This window comes from Sinocyclocheilus rhinocerous, unplaced genomic scaffold, assembly GCF_001515625.1.
Source record: "Sinocyclocheilus rhinocerous isolate Xijiao unplaced genomic scaffold, SAMN03320098_v1.1 scaffold1697, whole genome shotgun sequence".
NCBI classification, from domain to species: Eukaryota; Metazoa; Chordata; class Actinopteri; order Cypriniformes; family Cyprinidae; genus Sinocyclocheilus; species Sinocyclocheilus rhinocerous.
This window is the reverse complement of record NW_015629509.1, coordinates 615,501-626,635: the sequence shown is the minus strand read 5'-3', so window position 1 is coordinate 626,635 and position 11,135 is coordinate 615,501. Positions and strand designations below refer to the sequence as shown.

Sequence of the window (11,135 nt, the reverse complement as noted above, 5' to 3'; positions counted from 1 at the left end):
CCCCCCCACTCTTAGGGGGGGGGGGGGGGTAGTCTGTCTGTGCCACACAGCCGTTAAACCTCAGAGGAGAAAGAAATGGATCCAGTGAGGTGGGTGACACTCACCAGACACTCCACCATATGTGGTGCGCTTTCCTCGGCCGATGCCAGGCCAGGGAGAGCCGTCTGCCTTGAGTCCCATCAGCCCCGAAACCGTGTTGGTGGCTGTGACGCCATCTGCTCCACCTGTGCCAACAGGGAAGAGGCATTAGGCACGGGGAAGGGCGAGGGAGGGAGGCCAAATTCCTAAAAAATCTGGAGCTCAAAACCTGCGGGTCTGTTTTAAACTCGTACAGGAGACGTCAGGCTGTTAGTGGAGGTCGTGAGGGGAAATGTGTTTCTAGGGCAGATCTAATGTCTGGATTGGGAAACTGTTTTATAGAGGACATGTTCTACACTTCTGTTTTTTTCCCCTGAAGTCCATTTATAACATTAGTCAAGGATTCTTGCACCAAAAATGTGTCATTTAGTTTGAAATGACCATTTTCCAGCATTCTCTGACCTTTAGAATTAAACAGGCTGTTTTTGCAACTGTACCTTTAAGACTTCTATATATAAATCAAACGTTATAAAGTCAAACGTTTGTAATATATTTTTTATGTTTTTGAAAGAAGAAAAACATTGATTTGATCAACAATACAATAAAACAGTAATACTGTAAAATATTACAATTTACAAGAACTTTCAGAAATCATTCTAATATGTTTTTTGAAACTCAGTTTTAATTTGAGTATTTAGTATTTAATTTCAGTATTAATTATAATTGGTGTTTACTTATTAATATTTGTTCAATAATAGTTCAATTATTAATAATAGTTCAAATTTATCAATGTTGAAAACAGTTTTTGCTAATATTTAATATTTTTGTGGAAACTGAGATACATTTTTTAGTTAGAATTCAAAGTTCAAAAGAACAGCATTTTAAAGAACATGTTATTTTTTAAATAAAATCTTTTGTAACATTATAAATGTCTGTGAGATAAATTTAATGTATCCACAAAAACAAACACAAACAAAAATGCTCACTTAACCTCAAACCTACTGGTTTCCACAAAAAAAATATTAAGCTACAAAAACTGTTTTCAATATTGATAATAATAAGAGAATGTTTCTTGAGCAGCAAATCATAATATTAGAATGATTTCTGATAGATCATGTGACACTAAAGACTGCTGAAAAGTCAGTTTTGCCATCACAGATATAAAATACATTTTAAAATATATTAAAATAAATACAGTTCATTTAAACTGTAACAATATTTAACATTATTCTGTTTTTCCTGCATTTTTGATAAAATAAAAGGCTTAGTGTGCAGAGACTTATTCAAAAACCATTTAAAAAAATCTTAATTATTCCAAACTTCTGAAGAGAAGTGTATTTTTTTTGTTTTTATGTGCTACAGAATGATGGGAAATGTAGTTGGGTTGCACAGGCCTGTTGCCTTTACTGGGAAAGCTGATGGAGATTAGTTTATATTGAGTTAATGAATAAAAAAAAAATCAATATAATAAATTTACCACTATTATCATACCAAAATGGTATAAATTTACCATAAAACAGCCCAATACCTTCCTGTGCAGCCTTGGCAATGTCCACGGTGTTGGTCACATTAGGGGTGAGTTTGGCAAAGAACGGGATCCGAACAGCCTTCCGAACCCACCGACAGATGTTCCGCACCAGCTCTGGATCCTGGTCAAATGGGTCATGAAAGCAACAAACAATCTTAAACAACGACAAAAGAGGCATGAGAAAACAAAACAGCAGAACTTCAATGAATAGTTAACATCAAAACCCTTGTATTATGGCTTATAAGTTACTTATTATTGACTACTTTTACAGTGTTTTGCATACTTTGTTGAATCTTGAAAGCTCTAGTCACCATTCACTGTAGTTAAAGTCTTGAGAAGTTCTTCAGAAACTCGTTAGGTGTGGAATGAGGGCAGGGAAATGATGAGATTGAACAAATTTGGGTGAACTATTCCTTTAAATATTAGCAGACTGTTAGACCTGAGTGTGTGTGTGTGCGCGCATTTTTGTGACAAATGAAAATCTGAAATAGCACAAAGTTTCCTGTGAGGGGTAGGTTTAGTGGTAGGGTTGGTGTAAGGCAATAGAATATACGGTCTGTACAGTAGAAAAACCATTACGCCTATGGGATGTCCCCACTTTTCACAAAAACAAACCTGTGTGTGTGTGTGTGTGTGTGTGTGTGTGTGCGTGCGAGAGAGACAGAATGAGCGAGTGATAGATGGAGAGGGGAGCCTGTAGTCACTGGTGTGAGGGAGAGAGGGATCATAACAGTGTGAACTGCTGTTCCAGGAGGATTCATGCTTTATTAAGCTGTCCTGGTCTGTCAGTCTGTGCTGTTTAGTGAGAGAGAGAGAGAGAGAGAGATAGAGAGAGAGAGAATGAAGGGGCTTTGGTATTTGTGAATCTGAGAGAAAAGATTGCATTTGTCTCTATAACTCTTTTTAGTAAAGTAAAATCACAACTGCAACTTAGACAATGTTTTAAAATCAAAGCATTCATGATGATATGTGACCCTGGACCACAAAATCAGGCATAAGGTCATTTTTTTATTGAGATTTACACATGTTCTGAAAGCTGAATAAATAAGCTTTCCATTGATGTATGGTTTGTTAGGATAGGACAATATTTGGTCAAGATACAACTATTTGAAAATCTGGAATCTGAGGGTGCAAAAAAATCTAAATATTGAGAAAATCACCTTTAAAGTTGTCCAAATTAAGTCCTTACAAATGCATATTACTAATCAAAAATGAAGTTATGATATATTTACGGTAGGAAATTTACAAAATATCTTAATGGAACATGATCTTTACTTAATATCCTAATGATTTTTGGCATAAAAGAAAAATCAAGAATTTTGACCCATACAATGTATTGTTGGCTATTGCTACAAATATAACAGTGCTACTTAAGACTGGTTTTGTGGTCCAGGGTCACATATGAGAATTCACTGGACTATTTCCTGTAACACCTGTCTGTATAAAGCTAGATCATAAAAGATTCAAATTTCCCATCATAAATCAATCACAAAGTATGGTACAAAAGTCTGAGAACTGCTTTTATAATCGCAGTGATTTTAAAAAAATTTACAAAAAAAAATAGAAAGAACACCATTTTTTTAAAAATATAGAAATCTTTTATAATATTATAAATGTCCTTACTGTCATTTTAGATCAATTTAATGTATTTTTAATAAATAAAAGTATTATTAAATTGTTTAAAAAATAAACAAAACTCCTATTTTTCTATTAAATTATATAAAATATATTTAAGAATTATATATTAAATAAATTACATTTATTTATTTATATTAAATAAAGAAAAGAGATGACAAATAAAATAATAATATTATATTATATTATATTTTAACTAATATTATAGAACTGTTTTTATTCTTTGTCGTCTTTCTTCTTTGCATCCACTATCTTCATGCTACCGTTTGTCAACCATTGCATTTGGCCCCTTTCCTCCAGGCCTCAAATAAAGACGCACAACTGCATTAAACCCTTTATAACCCTACGAAGTAAAACAGACCTGGTTTATTTCAAGCAGCGAAGCCTGATGTCAGATCAGTCGGGATGCTTTAAATGACTGTCCAGCCTCAGTTCCCTTTCTCATCCCTGTCCTTCTCAGTCTCTCTTTTCTTTCACAGGAAATAGGTCTCTGTTTTGACATATTCAATAACGGCTGGCATATATTCCCTTGAGCAATGGGTCTGTCCGTCTCTATAAAGAAGGGTGATGTACAAGCTGTATGTGCAAAGCCGAGTTCTAAGGTCACTCCCTGCACAGGAAAAGGTTAGCATTTGATTTTTAAAACCATTAGCCAGAATTGATTTGTAAGAATACAGAAGCCCACAGAAAAACACATCTCCTCCTGACTATTTCCTTTCCATTTCTAAGGCATGCTGAGTGATTCAGCGCAGCACAAAAACGAAGAGCGAAAAAAACGTCACTGTGGGATCTGCTGCGTCCTTGGGTGTGTATTTTACCTGAGATACACATGAAGTCAGGTTATATTTGCACCCAAAAGAATTCAAAATGCTTTCGAAAGGCACTGAAAGAGAAGGAACAGGAAAGGTTACGCCATTTAAGATGATCAACTCATTCCCAGATTTTTTTTTTTATAAATATATTGGATTTATGCACTCGACCCAGCAGTGAGCACCATCCATGGCAATTTGTCCTGATTTATTCAAGACTTAAACAGGGTATAAACAAGGCTGGAGTGTTAGGTTCAACCTGTCCACTCCGAGCCGTCTGCCAGAGCGGGAGAGGCAATATCTGGGCACCCGAGAGATGTTTGATAGCGCTGGCGGGTTGCTGGAGAGATTCATTGGTTGATATAGCGAATCCTGAACTCCAGGCTAAAAAAAGTGGTAAGAACAAAAGTGTCAAGACAACACAGCAAAGAGAAAAATAGAGAAAGACAGACAGATATTGGCGAAAAAAATGTTACTTGATCAAAAACTTGTAGGAAACATACGGGTAACAAGCTTGTCTGTATTTCAGGTTCTGCAATTGGTCATCAACTCTTTTTCACATTTGAATCACCCTTTTGCCTTCACTAGTGCATTTAAATGGTCCTGAAGTACAAATACTTAATGTTTTGTTAAATTACCAAAAGCATTTCATATACAAAACCAATGACTATTAACATTTCTTATTGATGCAAACAGTATGCATTCTTACTAATCAAACAACCAACCAAACAATTAAACAATTTGTACTTGTACAAAAGATTCTTACATGCAGGACTGTCATCATTCTTAATGATATCAAATATTTCAAAAAAAATTCTTATGTATATATATTAACAGAATGTATTTCTGCTAATAACGAATAACTGTTTACACTAATTTGGACTTAAAATGTTGACAATCACACATTTGTTGTATTTGAATAAATACTGGTATGCTGTTCATATTTGGACTAATATAAAAAAATTATAACTGTCAACATTCTTAAAATTGCGTACTGCATGCATTTGCACTTATTAAACAAATGTGTAATTGCAAACATTCTTACAACTGCAACTGTAAGTATTTGTATTAGCAATAAATGTCTATATTGTCATACATTTTGAATGTACATAAATTCCATTGTCAGCATTTTTACAAAATCTATCAGCATGTATTTGTATAAATAGGGGAAAAAAACATTATTTGTCAACATTCTTACAAATACAACCAGCAAATAGTAATATTAATATGTAATAAATGTGTAATTGTCAACTTTTTTTTACAAGTGTTCACAAAGGCTGCATTTATTTAATCAAAAATATAGTAAAATATTAACATTGTGAAATATTATTAACTGTTTTCTATTTTAATATATTTAAACATTTTATTTATTTATTATTTACTTGTTTACTTCAGAAATAATTCTAAGAGTCAGATTTACTAAACAGCGCAAATTAGTGCAAGGGCGCAATTCCAAAACGGCGCCGATGGGTGTGGAAATTTCTGCGGGTGATTTACTGACATCGCGCAAATTAAAGAATACAGACGCAACATCTCATTTACATATCGACCAACACAATATACCAAACGCAGCGCAAATTAACGTAGTTGCTAATAAGCAGAGCCGATGCTTATCAGGTGCGGGTGATCTACTTACGACACAGGTGCAAAAGAGTTTAAGACATGCTTTTTTGGGTGTTAAATAATGGAGCAAATACCAGCAATTTCGCAAACGATAGTAAATCGCGTTGCGTGATTTATTTTAATACACTCCTCCCATACATTTTGCATCTGAAAGGTCATGATGAGTTGATTCAGTGGCATATCACAGTCCTGTGGTTTGTGGTATTAAGAAATCCCTACAAAGGGAAACTCCTACAAATGCATATTCAACACGGTCAGGCGCAAAAATAACTGTGTCCACACCTTTTCAGCGCTAATTCTTCACTGCGCGTCTTTAGTAAATCCTGACAGTACTATGCAAAAGACGGTTTGCGCTGGTGCAAACTGTTAGTAAATCTGGCCCCAATAATCTAATTTGGTACTCAAGAAACATTTCTGTGATACTGTGATACATTTTATTTATTTGTTTTTTTTTGGATGAATATAAAGTTAAAAAAATGAAAAAGCATTTCTTTAAAATAGAAATCTTTTGTAACATTATAAACATCTTTACTGTCACTTTTGATCTATTTAATGTATCCTTGCTGACTAAAACTATGAATTTCTTACTAGTCTACTGACCACAAAACTTTGAACAGTCATGTATTTAAACTGATATTAAAAATGCACGATTGTCAATGTTCTTATAAATATTCATATTTTCTTTAATACAAATTCAGAGCTGCCTGCCAGCACTGAAGGCTGAGTGAGTGGCGTCCGCCTGGTCGAGCCGCAACCGAGCCCTGCGTCCTGAGGGAACGTTTTTTTCTACAAGCCGAACGTTGGTAGCATTTGAAGAATACAACAACAACAGACTTACAGGAAGCAGGAAAGGCCTTCCTCCCAAAGGGTCATGGGAAATTGCATTACGCCTGCCTCAGTACGAGGCACAGGGGTCGTGGCCCGCAGCCAGACACCAGCCACCAGCCACCAAACAGATGCTGCCTGTAAGAACTCTGCTCTCGCACCGGGGACCGCTGCTCCCTCCAAGGGCTTCCCGTGACAGCTTATTACAGGCCAGATGGGGGTGAGAGCCGCTGTCTGTGGGCCAGGGAGTCTGGAGCAGGGACGCTTTTTCCCTCTAAGCAGTTTGCTGCACATGGTATTACACGCTTTGATGGAGAGAGAGCGCACCTGTGTAGCTGGCCTGCTTTCGGGAACGAGTCTATGACCCGTCGTCACCCGGTTTCACATGGAGAGCTGCTTTCCGTGGGCCTGGAAGTGCAGCGGACCTACTGCAGCAATCGTGAGTGCTTTAAAAAGGCGGCATGCCTTGCAGACGGAGAGCTTTAAGAACCACTGAAGGGCATTCAGAGATGAAAATCGACTCGTGAGCTGCAGTGAATTGCACGGTGACTCCGGCAGCAGTGATTTGGCAGGTGGTCGCGTGGTTAAGGGTTGGGGGGAGGCCTTGTTTGAAATTAAAGGAGGGGGCACGCTGGATTCTTTATATTTTTTTCCGTGCCGTCACTGCAGGGCAGGTTAAGCAGGGAACCGGAGCGCTTTTGCAACTGGAAGAGAAAAAAAGAGAGAGATGAAAAGCGTCCCGAAGCCCCCTCAGGCTGTGAGAAGAGGGGGCGAAGGGGAACGCTGGGAGGAATGCAGGAATAATAGCAGCTTTACACCTGAAATTTTAATTTTACAGCGCAAGGTCACGGAAGGTGGGCACTCTCGTTAAGGGCTGCCGGGTCTCGCAGGAGGCATGATGGAAGTCGGGTGTCATTCGGCCCTGTTTGGTAGGCTCAAAATAGCTCTGGGAACGAGAGCCGGTTTTAATTTGTGAAACTGGGGAACTGTGTTGAAGGCAGAAGGTGAAAAAAAGATGAGATCCCGAAGGATGCTGAGTCAAACCTGAGTGAGAACTCTGTGACCGCTGAGATCTTTCCCTCACACTTCTTTTCCTGTGATTACAAATCACAAAAAATTTATTGTGCCCACCGAATTACTAAAATATTTGCAAGATGAGACGAAAAATATGCATTGTGACAATAACATAAAACAGAATGTTGATGAAAATATGAATGTGAATGTGCTAACAATGTTTTTAAAAAATGCATATCTAGAAGAATATGATTGTTTCAAATAATAATCAATATTTTCAAATATTAACCCGCTAGATTTGCATGAGCTGAAGCTGAACTGTTAAAATGAACCACTTTGTTAATGGGTTTATTAGCTCATCCAAACACATCCTATACACTAAAATAGTAAAAATAATTTAAAATAAAATTAATTAATGACATGACAAAATTACATATTGCCATGCAGAAGAGAGAGACAGAAAAAAAACAAGATTAATTAAGTATTCTTTTGTACAAATTAATAATTTGTTTCCTCATTTTAGAAAAATTTGTGTCTTTCGCACACCTTATTAATTAGTTTCATCATAAAAAAAAAAAATTGTGGCCATGTTTAAATATTTAACTAACTTAAAAAGTTAAATCAAGGCCATGAATTAGTTAGTCATACAAACTGATTCTTATTTCCTGGCCACGTTATTGTTTTTTGCCCTGCACAAAATAATGATGAACTTTAAATGATGAACTTTAAAAGACAAAAACTATGTTGCTTTTTAAATTCCATTTGCTGTTTAACTTTTATAAATACATTAAATAAAGTTATTAAATGTATTAGATGCATTAAATAATGCCTTTAAAAATAATTTTGCAAAAAAATGTCATCTATGATGACTCTAAAAACAACTAAAAATGGTGTTTTGTGCTCAAAATAAAGACAATAAATTAATTTAATGCTCACGACACTATTTCAGAGCATTCAGTAAATGTTCAGTAAAACCAGTTTATGAACAAAACATTTTTTTGTTTGTTGCAGAAATACTGTGCAACTGCTTTGTGAATTTGCCCCTTAATGTTTAAAGCATTAATCAACAGTAAACAGGAATTACCAGCATTAATGTTTAACATATGTAAACAAAAACATCTCTAATCTGCTGCAAGTTAAATGTTAAACAGCTTTGAGAAAATAGGGACCGTTTCATAGCAAAACAAACCGAAATGAGAGCAATCGAGAGAGAATATTAACATCCCATTAAAATCAAATTGTATCTCTTTTCATGCAGTCAGAAACAATGCTGAATTAATGTTTTCCCCCCTTCTTTTCCACAGGCAAGGAGAGTAGACGAGGTGCCAAACGGAGTGATTAAATGATATTGCGTCTCTTTAGTTCTCTTGGCAGATACCTGCCCTCGGGCTTTGATTAGCTCTTTGTCTTACAGCGGAAAATCTACAGCAAACCGAATGGATATGACTGCAAATTTACAGCCACGTTAGAGGGATATAACTCTGTCTTTGTTCGGATGGAAAAGCTGGCTTATTTCCTGTGGTATAACACACAGTCAGGTGAACAGAATGAAGAGGTGCGTGTTTATTCAGGCCTGATACGGGCAAAGAGAAACGGTAATGCGCGAGGTCACGTACATCACCTCTGGGCTTAATTCATGTGACAGACCTTCACAGCCAGATCGTGTGCAACGACTTTGATGAGAAAACATCAAGTCGGTGTGCCAAACCCAAAGGAAAAAAACACAGCGTGATCATGTTCAGCCAGAATGTACTGAAAGTACTACAGAAAGTATATTACGAAATAGTCAGTCATGGTTTAAGCTGTTCTTGACTGATTTGAGAACCTAAAAGTTAGCATATATGAGGAATTGTTCAACCAAAAATAAAATCATTTACTCACCCTCATGTCGTTCGAAAACCTACAGTTTTTCTTTCTTCTGGACAGACATAAAATTAAAAGCAATTGGTTGATAGGAAGATTTTGGGTGATTAATAACTTTAGTAGTTCAAATGTTGCTCAGTTCGTCACACACAAATCATATTGTTTCTTGAATGAAACACACAAGTAATATGGACAACTTCCATAAGGAGTTTTTTTTTCAGCATTTTTCCCCAATTCATATTCACATTCCACAAAACATCTAATTTTGTGTTCCACAGGTAAAAAATTGCAGAATTTGCATTTTTCCTTTCAAATGTGGTGGTCAAAATTATTATAGGATCCATTTAACCAGTATAAAGTATGTTTTGGGAAGCTTAATGCTAGTTTTGGTGGTTATTAACTATTAAAGGGATATTTCACCCTAAAATGAAAATTCTGTCATTAATTATTCACCCTCATGTTATTCCAAACCCGTAAGACCTTCGTTCATCTTCGGAACACAAATTAAGGTATTTTTTATGAAATCCAAGAGCTTTCTGACCCTGCATAGACAGCAATGCAACTGACACTTTCAAGGTCCAGAAAGGTCGTAAGGACATCGTTAGAAAAGTCCATGTGACATCAGTGGTTCAACCGTAATGTTATTAAGCTACGAGAAAATGTTTTGTGCACAAAGAAAACAAAAATAATCATGGTACTTTCGTGAATGCGTGGCCGAGAATGACACGGAAAAGAAGAAATAGTTGAATGAAGTTATTTGTGTTTACGCACAAAAAGTATTCTCGTAGATTCATTACATTAAGATTCAACCACTGATGCCACATGGACTATTTTAATGATGTCCTTACTACCTTTCTGGGCCTTGAATGTGTCAGCTGTGTTGCTGCCTATGGAGGGTCAGAAAGCTCTCAGATTTCATAAAAAATATCTTAATTCATGTTCCGAAGATGAACAAAAGTCTTACAGGTTTGGAACGACATGAGGATGAGTAATTAATCACAGAATTTAAATTTTTGGGTGAATTAACCCTTTAACTACCAGTGGCTTAATCAAGTAACAGAGCAAAAATGCCCATATAAAACCAGTCTATATTCAAATTTAAGCTGGTCTTAACTGGTCTAAGCTGTTTATTTTTCAGCAAAGATGGCAGAAAATCTAAATGAAAAAGTTTTCATGTTACATTATTGACCGTGACATGTACTGTTTCAGGCTTTAGAGACTCAAAACATGTCTTTCTTGTAAAAAACAGAGCAGTAACCAGATATTTTCATTCTTTTAACAGCATTTTATACTGTTTTACAACTACACATCAGAAATCCAAACAAAGATTATGATATCAGAGAATAAAGTCCTCTAAGGTGCAGAGATGCTATGTTTTCCTATCAAGCACATCAGTTGACAGGATGTTATTCTGCTTTTCACAGTTGCTGAGGGTGTAACCATAAGCAAAGACGCTGTTTTTTCTCTGTAATACGCACCATGCCCTGGTGTGAAACCCAAAAAATGACAACAACAACAACAAAAAATCCCCACCTTAATCTCAATGGGCCAAAAACACGAACACTGCATTTGATATTGGAGTTATGCGTTTGAGTGAAAATTGTTTACGAACCACAAAAGGGATTATTCGTGGATTATTCAATTCGGCTAATTCTGTGTTGTGATGGAAAAGTGTTATTAAAACGCTTTGACAGAATCAATGTTATGGTAAAGTGGAGAGGCACTAATGCAGGTTCGGCAAAGTTGACAGCATCTCATCA

At 36.2% G+C, this 11,135-nt stretch overlaps 1 protein-coding gene across 1 annotated transcript in view; it reads right to left on the bottom strand.

Moving 5' to 3' along the window:
* Positions 1–11,135, bottom strand: part of LOC107739013 (dihydropyrimidine dehydrogenase [NADP(+)]-like) — a 202,235-nt gene that overhangs the window by 43,742 nt on the left and 147,358 nt on the right. The window contains 2 exon segments of the mRNA XM_016550973.1: positions 105–224; positions 1,607–1,727. Of these exon segments, the coding sequence (XP_016406459.1) occupies positions 105–224; positions 1,607–1,727 (241 nt within the window).